We start from the raw sequence: 20,504 nt of genomic DNA on the forward strand, positions 1-20,504 counted from the left end.
TGGCCAAACACTGCGGATGGCTTGCTCCGTTTGCTTTAATTAAAAGAATCTGCCCAGGTAAGAGGTCCCCCCCGGCCTCACAGCCCTTTATTGTTACTGTTCACCAGGGTTTAGATAGCTTGTTTCCACAGGTGTTTGCAAGATGCAGTGTAAAGACAAACCAAGTGCAGTCATCTGATCTCTTTCACGACAGGAACGGGGGAGGCCGCAGTGGGACATTCTGTGCCATCAGCATTGTATGTGAGATGCTCCGGCACCAGAGAACCGTGGATGTCTTCCACGCTGTGAAGACGCTGAGGAACAACAAGCCCAACATGGTCGACCTCCTGGTAGGACACCCCCGCTGAGCTGTTCCATGAGACACCCCATTAGCATTAGAATCCACGCCAGTTCCCAGATTTGCAGGGAAACTGATGCGTAGAGGAAGAGACTCATTTTCAAAATCACAGTGTAATCACTTTGCATGTAGGGCTTTTTTCTTCTTTCTTGTTCTCCCTCTTCCTCTCTTTGTTCTTCACAAGGAGATTTTGTCTCCAGCTCATTCGAAATGCGGAAATAGCTGAAACTCACAAGTGAACATCCTTATTAACTTCCCTTCCTGGCAGTGGCTTCCACGTGGCTAAGCACTTAGTCTTCACAGAGAAGAAATAATCATAGTATGTGAAATGCCAGATTTTCAAATTATATATTTTATAAATAGCTTAATCGCCTAATATTTATCAAAGCTGTGAATTTTAGTTTGACATCCAGAATATTGCATTTAATTATGGTGGCCATATCTGAGAAAAGGATTAAAGGAGATGAGAAACAAAGGACAATGTGCAATTATTTTCTTCAGTGTATTTTATGAAATCTCTTTTTATGTGGAGCTGTTGAAATGCCAACCACCGTGACTCTAGAATAGTTTAAAGAAGGAAGCTTTTAGATTAGGTTTTTGCACTTCTCTGTGAGTAGAGGAAGGATCTGAAGGAAACAGCAGGACTAATCCAAGGTTGGAAAATGGCTTGGGGGCAGGAGAGGGAGGAAGAGATGGCCGATGGGACAAGCGCCAAAGCCAGTGTTCCCAGGTCCACAGCATCACAGCACTGGGGTTAATGTTAAAAATTAAAATAAAGGGACTTAAGAGGGAGTTGAGAGTCAAGCTGAATTTGAGGAAGTGGCCATGGTCCTCATGCAGTTTAAGAAGTCATAATAGCAGTGCTCCAGGCTGGCTAATAGTAGTGACCAATGACAACGAACTCCCAAACGTGTCCCACTCATCACGAACCACTCTCCAGGGCATCCACTTTGCCCAGATACATGTCTCATGCCTGATGAGCTGCTCCATTTCCAAGAAGCATGGCTGCTGGTCAGAAATTTGTCACACCCACTTGATTAGTCACACTCTCACCCATCAGCTGTTAGCATGTTGGCTTCTAGAAGGGGCAGAAAGGACTGTGCTCCCCAGACTCCTGCTCCCCTCCTCCCCACCCTATGGGGAGCCCATGGAAACCCAAACTCTAGTCTCAACTCTACCACTAATTCTAGTTAGGTGACCCCAAACACATTAGTTTTGTCATCTAAGTGTCATTAAGCACATCACTTAACTCCCTTAGGTTTTAGTTTTATAAACTAGGGATACCATGAGCTCACTGAGGTACCCAGTGTGCAGAGAGATGTGAAAGTGTTTTGGAAATTGCAAAGGGGAGAGGTGGTTGTAGAGAGTGTGGAAGACTGCCAAACATGATGCCGTCAGTGGCCTGGCAGAAGGGCTCTAAATGCCCTGGACGTAGTAACGGATTTCCTGTGGGTTGTTGAAAGGCTGGTGTGGGGCTTCACTAGGACCGTCTCCCTCCCTGCAACCCCACCTGAATGGTAAAGAGTTCTACCGCCATGGAATTCCCAGTCTTCCAGGATGGAGGCAGTTGAGCAAAGAGTGGCCATGCTGTCGGCAGAGGCCTGAGTTTGGGCCGGCAGAGGATAGAAACAAATGCACAAATGAAATATTCTGACTGTGGCTTCGTGAGGTAGTTAACCTCACTAATTCAGGGACAGGTATGCAGCCTCGAGACTCTGGTTGGTACTCGGGCACAGCTGACCTTGATCAAAAAAAATGTCACTTCCCTCTCACTGCAGCCTGAATTAAGCAGATCATTAGAAACAGACCCTTCCAGGCCTTTCCTCTAATGGCTCCGGCTGCAGCTTTCATCACTCACCAGGTTTTACGGGCAGGAGTGATGGGGCTTTTTCCAAATCAGTGGTGCACGCTAAAGGACAGGGGTGATTTTTCATGAAATAAATGGAGGCTTAGGTGGCTGAACCAGAAGGGAGCTCGCGGTCCCAGCCCAGAATTCTACAGTAACTTAGGACTTTGTGTAGTTATGTGTGATCCTAATGGAGAAGATGGGATTTCCGGGTGCCCAGACCTCCAAAGGTCACCAGCAGTTGGAGGATAAGGTCAGGGTCTGAGAAATGTAGGAAAGTTTTGCAATGTCCAGAGAAAACTATGTGACATATCTGTCACGGTGGCTGTTAGCAGGGTATTAGATAATACCTGGTGACAGAGAAAAAGGTCACCGTCCTCTTTTCAGTGGGTTTGAAGCTTCCAGAACTGAGTAGGACCTGTTGTCATTTGGTTTTGCCTGTAAATATGACTTCTGTTTAGTTTGATGTTGATACCTGTGTGTGCTGGCTGAGAGAATTAATTAGCTTAGGTCAGGGTGATAAAGTCTGCTACAGTTTTATTGGGCATCACAGGCCATCTGAGTTCTGAGTGTATCCTAAGCACAGAATGTTGTGCCAGCAGCTGAAAAGGGCAGTGTACTGAGTCTACTTAGCTGTGTCTTCAGAGGATGACGAGCATGTGCCAGACAGCCGGGGGCACTTCCAAGTGTCTGGAGAGGCAGGCTGGGGTGCAATAGAGGGGCCCTCGCCCCGGCCCCATCAGGTCTTACACATCACATGTGTGGCTGCATCCCTCATGGTCCCTTCCATTCAGAACAGGCAAATGCTACCGCTCTACCCTCCCTGCCAGGGGGGGAGGAGTGCACAGAGGGACGCTGTGTCTCTCACCATCTCCCTTTGCAGCGCTGATTTTTCTAAATTGCTTCTGAGTGGGAAGATTCGTCGGTTCGTGTTGAAGCATGACACTCTCCAGGGAGATCCAGAAAGCCCTCAAGATGTATTTCTGCAAATTTTTAGCTTTGGGAGCTCTGGAGAAAAGCCAGTGGATTGCCAGGAGGCAAAATAGTTTCTAATACGAGACTAGATTTTTTTGTATCCAGCAGGGGCAGCTGCATTTTTCCTGACCCCTTTTTCAGCCCGCTTCTAAGTTATCCATCTCTTCAACCAGCCTCAAGTCCCCATCAAAGAACTGGGTCCCCAGAGGATGGACAAGGACAGCACAGCCTGAGATTCTCCATGACGCGCCTAGTTAGATTCAGAAGGAGTGCTGGCACCTGAGCTCCTTTGAAGCGACTCTGGCTGCAGGAAAGCGGCTGCTTCACACCGGCAGCTCCCCTCTCACTTTTGCCTTCCTTAATGGCTTTTGAAGTTCTCAGGGCTCTGTTTTAACATAGAAATGGTCTTCAAGGGCAGATCTTGCCTAGAGAAACATAGTGTCCCCTGCGAGGTGGTGGGAACTTTGGAAGACTCCCCTCCACAGCGTAGTGCACTGCCCAGGAAGTGAACAACTGGCCCCATCATTTACCCAAATGCCTTGGGCGGGGCTGACAAAGCTGCCTCTGCAGGTAATTACACACTGTAATATGGAGTGCAGTGGCGTGATCATAGCTCACTGCAGCCTCAAACCCCTGGGCTCAAGCCATCCTCCCACCTCAGCCCCCCAAGTAGCTGGAACTAAAGGGGCATGCAATCATGCCTGGCTGGTTTGTTATTTTTGTTTTTTTAGAGATGGGAGTCTTGCAATTTTGCCCAGGCTGGTCTCAAACTCCTGGCCTCAAGCAGTCCTCCTGCCTCAGCCTTTCAAAATGCTGGGATTACAGGCATGAGCCACAGTGCCTGGCCTGGCATCTTAGTTCCATGCCATTCTGCACGTATTTCTCAGCCTCTGTTCTATGTGCAGCATCACTGGGCGTGACGCAAGAGGAGTAGAAGATACGGTCTCTCCCACATGGAGCTTAGAACTCACTGGAGATGCAAAAGTCCTACCTGAACCTCAGTTTTCTCATCTGTAAAGTGGGAATAAGAATATTAAGCCTGGCTGAACGCGGTGGCTCACACCTGTAATCCCAGCACTTAGGGAGGCCGAGGTGGGCGGATCACCTGAGGTCAGGAATTTGAGACCAGCCTGGCCAACCAACATGGTGAAACCCCGTCTTTACTAAAAATATAAAAATTAGCCGGGCATGGTGGCAGGTACCTGTAATCCCAGCTACTTGGGAGGCTGAGGCAGCAGAATCACTTGAACTCAGGAGGCAGAGGTTGCAGTGAGCTGAGATCGCACCACTGCACTCCAGCCTGGGCGACAGTGCAAGACTCCTTCTCAAAAAAAAAAAAAAAAAAAAAAAAACTATTAATTCAGTCACAAAAGGCCACATATTCTATGATTCCTTGTCTGTGAAATGTTCAAAACAGACAAATCCATGAGACAGAAAGTAGAGTAGTGGTTGCTGAGGGCTGGGGGAGGGAGATGGGGGTGACTGCTGATAGGCACAGGGTTTCTTTCTGCGGTGATGGGAATGTTTTAAATTTAGATTGCATACAACTCTGTAAATATACTGAAAACCACTAAACTGTGTTAAAGTACAAAATTACAACACATTTAATTTGAAGATCTAATTGGCTTGTATTAGTGACCCTAGAATCAGGAAACATGTCATTCTGTAAAATAGAACAAGTGCTCCAAGGAGCTGAGCAGAGGAGGCTGCTTTATAGGCAGAAAAAAAGTTGAGAAGGCAGAGACAGGGAACACAACGCAGATTGGTTGTTTCAAACTTCCTTCCATCATACTGTTAAAACAGAGGGGACTTCTTTATCATGGCAGCTCAGGAAAACCGGGTCGCTTCTGACTGGTTGCTGCACTTCTCCTGATGTTTGGAAAGCTGCCCTATTTCAAAGTTCAGTTGGATGGCGACGTAGCACCTAGCACGAGGGACTCCATTCTGGTTTGGTCTAGTCTGTCAGGGCCTCATCCAAACAGTGGCCTCCCATGAATTTTATTTAACAACTGTATCCTTTAAAGAGGCCAATTTTATGGTATATGAATTATATCTCAACAAAGCTGTTGTTTTTTACAAAGTAACATAAAAAACAACAAAAAGGAATACTGTTCGTAGAAGGCGACAGGGATTTTCTGTTTACGGAATACGTCCCAAGAGTTATCTTGTTATACTCACACCTTCACCAAAGCCAGAGGAGGTGCTGCCACTGCACCCCCTTTACAGAGAAGTCTAGCGTTTCATCATTCGTGCAAGCCAAATCCAGATCCGGATCCCTCCTCCCAGCTCCAAGCCTGCTGATGTTCAACCACCCTACAAGGAGCCCCCCGAGCTTTCTCCCAGCCTAGAGGCTGGACACCAGCGGGGCTCTCAGGGTTCATGATGTGTGGAAAAGGTAAGGCAAAAAAATCGACAACTAAAAGCCATTAGACGAAAATTCCAAATAGAATGTAGCCAGATAAGCAGTCCCAACCCACCTGGGAGTCTGAAAGGGAGGGCCCTGTAGGAAGGTGATGGTCATAACCCTTGGCTGGGTTGATTTGTTACTGAGTTGCCAGGAGAAATCCAGGATAAAGGGTGGTAAGGCAGTGCATGCTCTCGCACTGGGAAAAAAAGGGCACAGGTTAGTGTAGGGGACCTGGGAGCAGGGCAGAGCGCAGTCACTGTGTGTGTGAGCTTCATCTCAGACCAGTGTAACGGGAGCAGCCCTGTCCACCATCACGTGCCTTGTAAGATTCAGAAAAGAACGTTTCCTCAGTGGTTCTCAAGCCTGGTTGCCCACTGAAGTCATCTGGGAGCTTTAGAACAATTCTGATCCCTGGGCCCACCTGGAGACTGATTGGACTGGTCAGGGGCCTGGCTGCAGCAGCCGAGTGTTAAAAGCCCCCGGTGAGTCTCGTGTGCAGCCTAGCTTAAGAACCATGTCTGCTCTAGACACACTCTCAGCCCAGGCTGCACTTGAGAATTCGCCCACCCCCAACTCCCAGGGGAGCTTTCAGAAATACCAGTGCACAGGCCTGCCCCAGCCCACTTCAGCCAGAGGCTCTGGGATGGAGCCCCCACCAGGTAGGATGGACGTGCCACAGGGCTGAGAAAGTTGGTGTAGGAGGGTCAGCGGGCCTTTCCCTTCCCTGCAATGCCATGTGGCAGTGTTCACAGCTCGCCGCCCCCTCCCTGTCCGTCCCACTTACTCCAGAGCCAGGCCCCATCCTGATCTGCGGATCTGCTGCACAGGTTCAAGTTGCCCCCTCTGTAACTTAGAGCTGACCCTCCAGACTCAGCCTCACCTCCCCTTTAGTAAGCCAACAATGAACTCACATACAAAATGCAATGTGGTGTGAGACCTACAGCTCTCCCCCTTGTGCGACCAACTGGTGTATATAGGCTGTCCCTCAATAGCTCTTGCTGTGAAATTTGCAGCCTATTTAACAGGCTGTGCACGTGTGTGTGCACGTGTTGGGGTGGTGAGTGCAGGAGTTGGGTGGGAATCAGAGGTGAGCTAGGCTCCCCAATCCACACTCCAGGCACCTTGAATCCACCCATGGTCAGTCTTCCTGCACTGTTGAGGAAGGTCTGTAATAATTTTTGCTAATACCCCATCCCCTCTCCCCACCCCCAGATTCCACTTGCCCAGCCTGCCCCCTACACTCAGCACCAGCTGAGCGCCTGGCTCCCAGGAGTTGCCCAGTAAGCATTTGCTGAGTGACTGAACCATTCTTCTCTGCAGCCAGACCCGAGTCCAACCTGAGCCACCCTTTGCTGCCCTCTCCAACCTAGGGGAGGTTGTGGCTATGCTCAGCAGGGCCTCAATAAGGAACTGGGCATGGATTTTGCAGGGGACTTTGGTGAAAAAATGCTATCTATGTTTTAAAGATAGAGATTAAGGGAATGAGCCACTCATCATTCCAGGCACATGCTGCTGTCTTGCTGAGCAGGGATGTGAATTTATTGGTCTCCCTAGCACAGAGTGGCTGGCCACAACCTGGCTGGGAACACTGAACTGAGGGATCCCACCACCGTAATAGGGCCCACCCTGCCCTCCTGGCAGAGCATCACTCAGAAGAATTTTTCCAGCCCGAAGGATCTGTCAGTACAGGGTCTAGCCAAAATCATAGAGCTTGCCTTAGTTTCAAAAGCAACCAGGTCAGAGGTGGAGGCTATTCTCTTTGAATCTTTGGAGGCCATTGATGTGGTGTTTGAAGTGCCCACACTGGCCGCCAGCCTGAGTTCCTCAGACGCAGGCAGCCTGTGCAGACGACAGGGCTCGGGCCCCTGATGGAGGCCCCCAATGCCGCCCGCTGGTGTGCTGGCCTCGTGACGCCCTCACCAAGCGAGCAGTGGCTTTTAACAGCCAACCTCAATTTCCAGTTCCCTTGCGGATTTTGCTTTCTCCCGCTCATAAGTACAGGAAGTCTGATCGGGAGCGGGGCCAGTGCCAGGGGCCTTGGCGAGGAATAGTAGCAGGTCGCCCTGGTTACGGTCTGACCCAAGGATGTGAGGAGGACCAGGCCAGGCTCCCACCTGAGCCCCTACTCAGGGCCTCCTCATGCCTGAAGCCAGCTAATGTCACCCAAATGGGAGCACTCAGGACCAACGCATAGACATTCCTTTTTCCCCTGGAGCACAGGGCTGGCTGATGTGGCTTAATTATACTGTTCAAAAGGGAGTGAGCTGAGAGAGGAAACTGCAGCAGACAGACCTGTACCTGGTGATCAAATGTAATCCGTTTCCAATGTAGGAAGATTTCAGGCATTTACCCAGGTGCTTGGGGGAGGGGACACAACAATTTGTGGTCTTCCTTCTCCTTCCCCTTATTTTTCTGATTCAGAAACCAGTCATCACAGAATCCATGAAGACTGGCTGCTTGCTCAGGAATGATAAAGTGGGAGAGGGAGAATTCATTTTGAAAATTATAGTCATGCCTGAGACAGGGCAGCTTCGGTGACTTCCAAGCAGCAGTTCCTTAGCAGCGAAGCCCAAAATCCCTCCTGAGTTTCCAGCCTGTGTTGTGGCCTGAGGGCAGCAGCCACATCCTCCACTAGGTGCATTTTAACATGTTAAAAGGATGGCTCTGAGTAGCCACTGAAATTAATTGCACAATTAGGCTTGTATAAAATCATTTTTATGCAGCAAGGGATTAGACCATGTAGATTTCCATTACAAAAAAAATTGTTCCTGTGATTCACAAAAGCACAGAAATGATGGGAGCACTTCATAGCCAGTATGTTGGCCTGATGATCTGACAACGTGGCCTTTTGGAATTTTGAAATTCAAATTATCTCTTTTAAATATTCTGAAAATAAAAGTATCAAATCCTGAAATAATAAATACTAGAATATGAATCAGAAATCTAATTTTGCCTAGGGCAAGAAATAATTTTTTCCAGTTAAAAAGTTCAAAAAAATTCTTCTACCTTTATTGGCATTGTGTACGGAAAAAGTGGTCTGTTTAAGGGAAATGACAGGCTAGTAAAATATTTGTTATTTGCACTAGGAGATAATTTAAGGAACACCTTCTCAAATGTCATCAGACTTACTTTAAAGGCAAACCAAATCCTAAAGTTCTAAATTGAGAAAGCTGGAAGGGAAACTTAAATATGATCCAACTCCGTTTTATGACCAGAGGGGAATGGATTGGCCAGGATCTCGGGGATAGTTAATAGGACCTGAGGCTCCTGGTCAGTGTGGGGCACTCACACCCATGACTCTAGAAAGCAAAGAACAACTGGATTCATGTTTCCTGTGTCAGAGTCCACCCAGTTCCAGTTCCACCTGAGCCCTTGATAGACATTAAAGGTAGGATTCACATCATGGAATAAGCATTTTTCTACTAGCGATTTTTTTAATAAAGCTTTATTGGAATATAATTTGCATACCATAACATTTCCCCTTTTAGATGGAAATAATAGACACTGGGAACTCCAAAAAAGCAGGGAGGAGAGGGAGGGTTGAAAAATTACCTGTTGGGTATAACATTCAATTGTAATCAGTTTCCAGTGTTTTGCATTCCTACCAGCCGTGTAATGCACTATGAACATTCATTTGGGGGATGAATACCCTAGGAGCCCAATCCCCACCATTACATGTGTAATACCCATGTAACAGACAAGCACATGTACCCCAAATAAAATCCCCTTTTAAAGTGTGTCATTCACTGGTTTTCAGTGTATTCACAGTTATGCAACCATCACCACAATCCAAATGTTTAACATTTCCATCACTCACTTAGCCCCCTCAGAGAAATCCTAGACCTACTAGCAGCCACTCCCCATTACCCACTTCCAGGCTCTGGCAACCACCCTTCGGCTTCCGGTCTTTATAGATTTGCATATGCTGGGCATTTCATAGAAAAGGAGCGTATGCCCTTTTGAATCTGATTTCTTTCACTCAGCAGATTCATCCATGCTTCAGTTCATCCACGTTGTAACAGGTATTAGTACTTCATTCCTTTTCATAGCCAAGTAATATTCCAGTTTATGGCTATACTACATTTTATTAATGTACATTTGAGTTGTTTACCCTTTTTGGCTGTTAGGAATAATGCTCTGTGAACATTTGTTTACAAAGTTTCTGTGTATACGTACGTTTTCAGTTTCCTTAGGTGTACACCCAGTAGTAGAATTGCTAGGTCTTATGGGAATTCTGTGTTCAACCTTTGGAGGAGCTGCCAGACGGTTTTCCAAAGTGGCTGCACCATTTGACATTCCCTTCAGCCGTGTATGAGGGTTCGCTTTCTCCAGGCCCTCGCTGATACCTGTGATTTTTGGTTATGTGAGCCTCCTCGTGAATGTTATTCCACTGACATTAATCTCATGGCACCGTCAGTGATTGAAATGATCTTGTTCTCTGTCTTTGCCTCTGGATCATGACCTTCCCGAAGACTGAGTGTGTCATAAAATCCCCAGTCTCTAGCAGTACATGTGTATTGAGTTGGATCACATGCTGGACCCATGGCTTGTCATCGTGTGTACATGTAGCCGACTTTGACTCTCAACTGTGTCAGTTCTGGGCTAGAGACTGTTACATTATACAAAGAGGGATAAACTGTGGCCCTTGTCCTCAAATAAATAGGTTGGACTACTAGGGTATTTACAGAACAGAGTGTAGGTGAAGAAAAGGAAATTTCAGTGACAAATTAGGAGGCACTTAAGAAATACTGGACATTTTCAATTAATTTGGCAAAATGAAAAATAATAGATACATTTCCTTGGTTGTGGCTGTGATAGGTAGAGACAGTGGTGCTGAACCTCACTCGCACGTGTGATAGCTTGTCTCCTCCAGAAGTAGAAGAGAGCCTTCCAGTTGCTAAGGCCCTGTCCAGGGCCGGGCTCCTGCCAGGTGGCAGGCAGAGGCTTCCTCAAGCCCTGTGTCCCTCTGCTGGGTTCAGAGACCACTCCCAGGCTTGGTCTATCAGCACACTCCATGCATACAGGTGCAGAGTGCTCTCCCCCGCCACCCGAGACCACACCTCAGCCAGGACCTTGTGCAGGGCTTGCTTGGGCCAAGGTACATGATCCAGGAAAGCTGAGCTCAAGAAAAATGAATCCAATGCTGGGTGTGGTGGCTCGTGCTTATAATCCCAGCTAATCAGGAGGCTGAGGTGGGAAGATTGCCTGAGCCCAGGAGTTCGAGGCTGTGGTGAGCCATGATTGCGCCACCGCACTCCAGCTTGGGTGACAAAGGGCCCTGTTTCTTAAAAAGAAAAAAAAAAAAGAAAGATAGGAGGGAGAAATCAATTCCCTGCCTGATGAAGAACTGGTCTATGGGTCCCAGAGGATCTCGAGCATTTCCCCTTCTGTACCTTTCCTCGTCCTGTTGCCTCCGCCTGGAATGCCTGTTTTAAGTAACTGGTGAGGATGGCCATGATGGCCATACACTTTATCCAAACTAGGGCACTTTGAGAGTGAAAGAGGATTATGCCAGGACAACAGGCAGAAGCCAGGACCGTCCAGGGCAAACCAAGGCTGCCTCCACTCCACGCATCAGTTCCGTCCTCTGGGGAAGGCACTGTCCACCTACTTCCCACTGCCATCTTCCCTAAGAAGGCCTGCCGTCCCCTGAGCCCACCGCACATGATAGGGACCATTCCGCCTCATGTGTTGTCATTGGGTTATCCTCCTGTGTTATCCTCCTCACTGGATCACGGACTTCTCAAAATCAGGGACCAGGTCAAGGGGCTTGGTATTCAGGAGGTGCTTATGAAATTCTCATAAGATTGAGGAATTCCTACAGACTGAAAGTCAAAGGTAAATCTGGATCATGCATGAGGCCTCATCTAGGTACCAAGGGCCTTGTGAGAGATGTCACGAAGGCATTTCCTGAAGCACTCATTACTTTTTCTTCTACCCATGACCCTCCTGCACGAAGCTCAGCATGTTGATATCCTAGAAAATACATGTGTGGACAAACATATTTAGAGTTCCAAGTGTCCAGAACCTTCCGGGAATTCTAGCCAGCACAGGTAGCAAAATACCTTTCACCCAGCATCGCGGGGAGCATCTCCAAACTGAATGTATCTGGAGTTCAGAACCGTGACTTTCTGATTCATTTCTAATTCAAATCCTTCCCAGATTGATGTGTTTCCATTAAGACCCTACTCTATGGTAATTGCTTTACTAGGAACAGCGTTGAGATATTCTTGAGCTGACATTTTCCCCTCCTATTTTCCAGGATCAGTACAAGTTCTGCTATGAGGTGGCCCTGGAATACTTGAATTCTGGCTGATGGCGTAAACAGCTCTGCAAACAACCCCTTTCATACCACGAAGCCAAGACGTTCCATGGTATTTGTGCAAAAGAGATGAAGACTTCTCAATATGCTTATTTTGCTTTGCATAATTGGCTCTTTTTAAGAGCCCAAGAAAGTGTTTCTAAAACTGCTTGCACTGCCCAATCCCAGTAATGCTGCTGCCTGACAGAAACACACACACAGCCACAGTCGCCAAATCCCATACTCCTTGCCACCGGCTTCCTAGAGCAGCGTAGACATCTGGTAAACTGAAGAGCACAACTATATTCTTATGAAGGAATTTGTACCTTTGGGGTATTATTTTGTGGCCCGTGACCCTCGTTATTGTTACAGCTGAGTGTATGTTTTTGTTCTGTGGAGAATGCTGTCTGGCATTATGATAATATATTATTTTAGGTAATATTTGTACTTTAACATGTTGCATAATATATGCTTATGTAGCTTTCCAGGACTAACAGATAAATGTGTAATGAACAAAGATATGTTGTATGAGTCGTCGTTTCTATCAGATTTGTATTGTTTCCAAGGGAAAAGCTTGGGGGAGGACTCAGTTCACAAAATGCAAAACTCGACGATCAGATTCACGGACCCAGAGCTTTTCCATGTGTTTATATTGTAAATATTTTTGATTTCATCAAATTATTTATTCATTAAAAGAAATTTTTGTGAAGCACAGTGAGTGACAATCATTTTTCTTAAGGCCTGGAAACGATTTTCTGTATGATGTTACTTTATGTGAATTCTCATCTCAATAAATGATGACCCGTGAGCAGCCGTGGCGTGTTCCTGGTGTCCCAGCGCACAGGCGGTGGAGACCGCACCCAACACGCCAGCGCACAGGGGGAGAGAGTGCGGCCAGGGCCTGTTTGCCGGAGCAGGTAGAGTAGAGTTTTTTGAGAGAGAGTGTTCATCACTGAGAGCACTGGGCCCATCAGGGTGGCCTGCCCTGGTGCTGAGGAGGCTCAGCCATGAGCCTGCGCCATGGGGCATGAGCCCTGACCTTGTGGGGCAGCCAGGCCAGGGGCCATGGCGGGGACTTGCTAACTGGAGCATCCTCTTCCTTTCTCTGTTTCCCCTCAGTCTGCAAGGGATACTATCTCGCTTCTCTGTGCCTCAGGCCAACCTAAGACTTGCTGAGAGAAAGTTTTTAAAGGGTTAGAGAATCAGAGTACACTGAAGGACACTGCGCTGAACAAGTTCCCACCAGGGCGCCTGCTCCGTGCCACCCCGGGCTCTGGCTGCTGACACAGAAGGCGGGTGCACGGTGGCCTTGCAGCTTGCAATTATCTTGGGTTTTAGGCTGTGTTAATGTTTGCCAAGAGCTGACAGAGACAAAGCTCTGTCGAACACCTCTTGTGAGCCAGATACCATGCAGAGCACCTTCCTGTGTGGCAGTGCGTGCTCCCAAAACATGAGCCAGGTACGACTACGAAACCCACCTGACAGATGAAGAAACTCAAGCTAGAAAAGACTGAATAACCCGTCCAAAGTCACACTGGCTAGCAAGTGCCAGAAGCCTCCAGAGCCCGTGGGAGGTGGAAGGGCAGTACCCTCACCGCGGCAGAGGAGCAGAGTCTGCTGGCGCCGAGACAGAGGCTGGCCCGCCACCCCCTGTGGGAAGTGGAGAGGCTTGAGAGCACTGTTCCTGCCTGCGCTGGGGATCTTGGTGACCAAAGACTTCAAGGGCAGAGGTTGCCCTCCAAGAGGACTGACCTGGACATCTGCATGTTAGACCTTTACTGCTTCGCTGTATCCTGAGCAATCTATATGCCCCGATTGGTGTAAGTTTCTCTAGACCCCTCCTTAAACTGGGTGAGTGGGACCCCGTCCTCCCGCAGGAAGAGCTGGCTGCAGCAGAGCTTCGAGTCTGTACTCAAGGCCTCACATTCAGACTCCTCCTGGAGGATGGCCCCTCGCCATCCCACCTGGTTCTCTTTGCTAAGCTCCTAAAAGACTAGCAGGCTGCTATTTTTCTGTCCCTCTTCCAAATGATTTCTCCAGGATATAGGAAATAGGAATGAAGACATATGGACCGCTGCACCCTTTGTGGGTGAGTTGGGCCCTGACCAGGAGAGCCCTTGGCCCTCCGTGATCATGGCGGTGTGGCTCTGGGCTCCAGTCCGTCAGCCTGGGTGACAAGACAGCTCATCTGAGCATGGCGAGGAAGTGACCTCAGATGTGCGAGTCTAATGACACAGCCACTTCCCAGTCATTCCCTGCGTCGTCATACCCCGGTCTCACATGGTAGCCAGTTGTTTTCAATCTCTTGGATTTTTATCTTTCTTTCGCTTATTTCACCTTTTAGCGGAAACAGTGATAGAAAAAAAGGCACAGGCATTTTGTGGCTTTTTCAGATTTCCCACGAGGCCTCACAGTGTGGTTGAGACCTGTTATTTCCAGTACACAGAGAAAGTCTCTGCCCCTCGCAAGCAAGAGGAGCCACCCTCTTGGCTGAGAGTCCTTCTCTGTGTTCTCACAGTGCTCTGGATTCCCCTCTGTTGTGGCATCCGGAACCCCCCAGACACTTCAAAGCCTGTGACCGCTCTGGAAGCTGATGGTCCTGCCCCCGACTCCCTGGCACAGTCCCCCCCAAAGTCAGCTTCACAGCAGCACCTCATGATGCTTTTGTAACGTGTCAGCACAGCAAGACTGAGGTGCGTTTCCAGAATTCCATTCTCTGTATATTTCCAGATGGGGTGCGCTGCAGGGGTCATTTGGTGTAAGACGTAGAGGCAGGAGGGAAACAGCAGCCATATTGTTTTTACACTCAGAAAGTGGAGCAGCTGTGGGCCCGCAGGTGGATAGCAATGGTGTGAGCTCCTCCACCTCTCTCCTAAGGGCCCTCCCAGCCTCTGCTCACTGGGTCAAGACTCATGCCTGCATTTTTAGGTTTTGTTAAGGTATCCTAGTGCCAGGACTAAAATGTGCATTAGTTGCCTTCTGCTGGATAACAAATTGTCCCCAAAGTTGGAAACTGAACAATGAACATTTGTTATCTCATACCATTTCGGTGGGTCAGAAGTTCAGAAATGATTTAGTTGGATGATCCTGGCTCAAAGATTGCTCATGAGGTGGCCATCAAAATGGGTCAGGGCCGCAGTCATCTGAGAGCTTGACTGGAGCTGGAAATAAACTTCTAAGGTAGCTCAGTCACAGGCCTGGCAAAGTGCAACTGGCTGTTGATGGGAGGCCCCAGTTTCCCCCCATGTGGGCATTTCCACAGCTGCTTAACTGTCCCCACAGTGTGATACTGGCTTCTTCCAGGAATTCAGAAAGGAACAAGGCAGAAGCCACAATTTCTTCTACGATCTAGCCTTGGAAATCATATACTGTCATTGCCACAATATCCTATAGTTTCAAAAGTCAGTCCTATTCACTATGGGAGGGGACTGCACAAATACCAGGGCATGGGGATCATTGGAGCCATCTGGGAGGTTGGCCACCACCTGCTGGCCAGCTGCAGACCTCCCACATCAGCCAGCCCCTCAGCATCTGCAGGCTCGTTGGCTGGAGCTTAGCAAATCTCATCCCTGGAACATCTGGATTGCCAGTCAAGGCTCCTCCCATATACCATCCCCTCTGTCCTGCTATGCATTTTCATCCTACCACCTTCTACTGCGGACAGTGCTCCAAGTCGTTTGTAGTATGCCCTAAGAAAACTTCATTCCATTGTAAATAAACTTGATTAACACAGGCTTGATTAACGAGGCTCTCTTTCCCCAAATTCACGGTAATGCCCCCTCTGAAACTTTCTCAAATAGAGGTAAGTCATTCTTTCATGTCTCAAAGATTTAATCAATTTCAACAACCACCCTCATACTCCTCCACTTGAGCTGATGGCCACACCCTGCAGCCTGTCACCTTGAACTGCCTGACCTCTGAAATCTTGAATAAACATGCCAAATTCTGACTCCAACCTCTTCAACTGCTAGCTTTCTCTTCACCTTATTCTTTTATTCTTTTTCTTTGTATTTATGAAAACCTCCAGTCCAATCCTGAGTGCTGCACCCTTTCTTACCTTTTCCACAGAACAACCCAAGCCCCATGATGTATCACTTCAACCAGTTTTGCTAACACCTCTCAATGCCCTTGACACTTCATACTTCCATCATATCCACTCTACAAATGGTTCATTTTAGAGAAACTCTTCTAGGACTTTTGATCTCAGACAAACTAGGGTAACAAAAACCAGTTTACCCTCCTAAGTGTAAGAAATAACTGGGAAATATATATTTTTTTAAAAAATGGTGTGCAAGATACTGGACATCAGGCAATGGAGGATAACAGTCTCCAAGAAACAGGAAACAAATTAGGTGACCCCTAGGATTGCCCCAGCTTATGGCCTGAGAGAACTTCTAGAACATGGGTTCAGGGAGGGGGGGATCCAGGTGGAGTCACATGGTTTCTTTTATTTGAGGAGATAAGGCTGAAAGTCAAAAAGGCCAAAGTGGCAAAGATCGGCAGGGCAGAGTATGAGACATAGAGCTACGTAGAGAAAGAGTTCTGAAGATCCCAGAGTGTCCCCCTCAAGTCTTTAGCTAAGTACTGATCACAACAAGCTTGTAAGGACATTACAAAGAAAAAAGAAACACCCAAAAAGATTAGAAGGAACAATACTCAGAGTTCACACAGGCCAGAATAGTTCCTGTTTCTTTTGAATAGAGCACCCACTCACTACAATAGAGACTCTGTAGTGGGGCAGAATTATCTCTGGGCTAAGCACAGCTGTGGGCCTGCCTAACACAGCAATAACTGAGGCATCCAACTGTTTCCAAGTAACTTAATTGCACCTCAGGACAACACTCAAGAACATTTACAGGAATACAAAAATATCCAGCACCCAAGAAAGTAAAATTCACAATGTCTGGCATCCAATCCAAACTTACTGGGCACACAAAGAATCAGGAAAACATGACATATGATGAGGAGAAAATCAACCAATGAAACTGATTCAGAAATAATACAAATGAATTAGTAGACAAGCACATTAAAGCAGTTGTCTCATAACTGTACTCCAGATTATCAAAAAGAGGAAAGATTTAGCATGTATGGCAAAGACATGGAAAATATTTTTTAACGACCCAAATTGAACTTCAAGAGCTGAAAACTACAAAGCCTGAGACAAAAAAATATATATACTAAATGTGGTAAACAGCAGATTAGGTGCCAAAGAAGAAAAAATGAGCAAACTTGAAGACATCAGTAAAAACAATCTAAAAACACAGAAAGACAATATTGGCAAAAAAAAAAAAAAAAATGAAGAGAGCATGAATGAACCATTGGAGTCTCAATAAAGTTAGGGAGAAGGGGCAGAAAAAAAAATTGGTGAAATAATGGCCCAAATTTTCAAAACTGGGTGGAAATTATAAACCCACATATCCAATAAGCTCAAAAAACCCTCAAGAACAAGAAACATGAAGAAAACTATACTAAGGTACATCATAATCAAATTGCTTATAACCAATGACAAGGAGAAAATCTTATAAGCAGCCAGAGAGGACTCACTCTGTGCAGGGAAAGATAAGAATGACAGCAGACTTCAAATACATTGAAAGTCAGAAGATAGTAGAACAGCAATTTAAAGTTCTGAATGAATTTTTTAATATCAACCAACAATTCTATACCCAGAAACGATATTTTCCAAAGTAAAATAAAGAAAATTTCCAACAAAGAAAAGTTGAAAGAATTCATCCCCAAAAGGCCCATGATACAAGAAATAAAGGGAATGATCTCAAATAGAAATCTGCATCTATGCAAAGGAATGAAGAGCACTGGAAAGAATAATTAAATGGAGAAGTATAAAATACTTTTTTCTTTCCACCTCCCAGCACAGCAGGCATTCTCAGGATACACTAAGGCTGAGGAAAAGGGAGGTGGCAAAGGGTCAAGGTCCTGGTCCCTCTCATCCAAGTGCCCAGCCAGATAGGAGGGAGTCGTAATGTCTGGTAGCCACCATGACGGGTCAGACTCCACTGGGACGAGCCCCTGCTCCTCAGCCTCTTTGGTGACTTTTGCCTCCTTGTCCTTATCGTCTTCCCCATTGCCCCTGCTGTGGCAGCTTCGGCAGTGGTGCTATTGTCCAGCAGGGCGGCCCAGGCCACCAGCTTGGATAGCCTTGGGGCCCAGTGTGGCCTGTGTTGGTGGTGCCCACCGTGTCAGGCAGTGGCAGGGTGCTGTCCATAGTCCTGTCCCGGCTCAGCTGCATGCCCAGGCCCAGTGCTGGTATAGGAGGCAGCAGCTGTAGCCTAGGCAGCAGCAGGAAGCAACCTCTGCTTGCCCCTCCCCTCTCCAACAGGCTCATCAACTCATATAAGGACAACAGCAATGATTTCATATGCCCCATCTGCTTTGATATGATTGAAGAGGCATACATGACAAAATGTGGCCACAGCTTTTGCTATAAGTATATTCATCAGAGTTCAGAGGACAATAATAGATGTACCAAGTGTAACTATGTTGTGGACAATACTAACCATCTGTTTCCTAATTTGTTGGTGAATGAGCTCATTTTCAAACAGAAGCAAAGATTTGAGGAAAAGAGGTTCAAATCGGACCACTCAGTGAATAGCACCAATGGCCACAGGTGACAAATATTTCAAGATTTTTTGGGAACTGACCAAGATAACCTTGATTTGGCCAATATCAACCTCATGTTGAAGTTACTAGTGCAGAAGAAGAAACAACTGGAAGCAGAATCACATGCAGCCCAACTATAGAATCTTACACAATTCCTCAAGATTGCAAGAAGAAATAGGAGAGAGCAACTGGGACAGTTCCAGAGGAGCTAGGTGTTTTGGAAGAGGATATTAAAAGAGTGGAAGAAATGAGTGGCTTATACTCTCCTGGCAGTGAGGATAGCACAGTGCCTCAACGTGAAGCTCCTCCTGCATCACACAGTAGCATTATGGATTCCACACAATATAGCCAACATCCAGGTTTCAGTGGCAGTTCTTAGACAAAGAAACAGCCTTGATATAACAGCACATTAACATCAAAATGAAAATGGTCCACTGCTCATTTTGAAGACCTGGAGCACTGTTACTTTTCTACAAGGATGTCTCATATCTCAGATGATAGTTGAACTGCAAGCCAATTGGAGGAATTTCAGAAATGCTTGTCCAAGGTTACTCAATATAAATCAGTATGAACGTCAGCCACATTATCATGCCCTAGTGATCTCTATAGTGATTCCAGGATAGTCTCTGGTATTGAATTTGACCAGGATTGTGACTATTTTGCAATTGCTGAGGTTACAACGAAGATTAAAGTCTATGAATATGGCACAGTCATCCAGGATGCAGTGGGTATTCATTACCGTGCGAATGAAATGACCTCAATTCCAAAATCAGCTGTATCAGCTGGAGTAGTTATCATAAGAACCTGTTAGCTAGCAGTGATTATGAAGGCATTGTTATCCTATGGGATGGATTCACAGAACAGAGGTCAAAGGTCTAACAGGAGCATGAGAAGAGGTGTTGAAGTGTTTAATTTGATGGATCCTAAACTCCTGGCTTCGGGTTCTGATGATGTAAAAGTGAAGCTGTGATCTACCGGTCTAGACAACTCAGTGGCAAGCATTGAGGCAAAGGCTGATGTGTGCTGTGTTAAATTCAGCCCCTCTTTCAGATGCCATTTGGCTTTTGGCTGTGCGGATCACTGTGTCCGTTACTATGATCTTCGTAACGCTAAACAGCCAATCGTGGTATTCAAAGGACACCAAAAAGCAGTCTCTTATGCAAAGTTTGTGAGTGGTGAGGAAATTGTCTCTGCCTCAACAGACAGCCAGCTAACACTGTGGAATGTAGGGAAACTGTACTGCCTACATTCCTTCAAGGGTCATATCAATGAAAAAAACTTTGTAGGCCTTGCTTCCCATGAAGAGTATATAGCTTGTGGAAGTGAGAACAACTCTCTCAACCTGTACTATAAAGCACTTTCTAGGACTTCGCTAACTTTTAAGTTTGATACAGTCAAAAGTGTTCTGGACAAAGAACGACAAGAAGATGATACAAATGAATTTGTTGGTGTGGCGTGCTGGAGGGCACAACCAGATGGAGAGTTCAATGTGCTGATTGCTGCTAACAGTGAGGGTACAATTAAGGTGCTAGAATTGGTATGAAGGGTTTACTCAAGCCTAATTGTACTTGATCCTACTGAAATACATCTGCAGCTGACAATGACAGAAGAAACAGAAAATGTCATGTGATGTCTCTCCCCAAAGTCATCATGGGTTTTAGATTTGTTTTGAGTATTTTTTCTTTTTCTCTTTTTCCTCCTTTGTCACCTTTGGGACACTGGGAATACCCAGTGAACTCTCCACCATCAGTGCAACTCCACGGACATTGCTACTGTTGGTGGTGTGGTTGTGGTTATCTAATTTTTGTGATAGGGAAACACATTCTTTTAAATAAAAATAAATAACAAAAAAGTTTATTGAGCCACGAATAAATAAATATGTATATATTACTTTTTTCTTATTTAAATATTTTTAAAAGATAGTTTTTACATAAAAATAACGTATGTAGGTTATAACATGCAGAAGTAAAAGGCATAACAACAATAGCTGGGAGGGGAAAAATTGAAGTATTCTGCTATAAGA

General features: G+C 46.4%; 1 protein-coding gene and 1 pseudogene across 10 annotated transcripts in view; both read left to right on the forward strand.

The window, feature by feature from the left end:
* Positions 1–12,580, forward strand: part of PTPRM (protein tyrosine phosphatase receptor type M) — an 835,156-nt gene extending 822,576 nt beyond the window's left edge. For 8 of the 10 annotated variants that reach the window (XM_030810732.1, XM_030810734.1, XM_030810733.1 and 5 more), the window contains 2 exons: positions 194–329; positions 11,828–12,580. In XM_030810732.1, coding sequence (XP_030666592.1) covers positions 194–329; positions 11,828–11,881 — 190 coding nt within the window. In that variant the 3' untranslated portion in view covers positions 11,882–12,580. The remainder of the gene's footprint in view (positions 1–193; positions 330–11,827) is intronic. The other 2 variants (XM_030810737.1, XM_030810740.1) reach the window with 2 other exon arrangements.
* Positions 12,581–17,843: 5,263 nt separating this feature from the next.
* LOC100598776 lies at positions 17,844–20,024 on the forward strand (annotated as a pseudogene).
* The last annotated feature ends 480 nt before the right edge of the window (positions 20,025–20,504 follow it).

This window comes from Nomascus leucogenys, chromosome 4 (genome assembly GCF_006542625.1).
Source record: "Nomascus leucogenys isolate Asia chromosome 4, Asia_NLE_v1, whole genome shotgun sequence".
NCBI lineage: Eukaryota > Metazoa > Chordata > Mammalia > Primates > Hylobatidae > Nomascus > Nomascus leucogenys.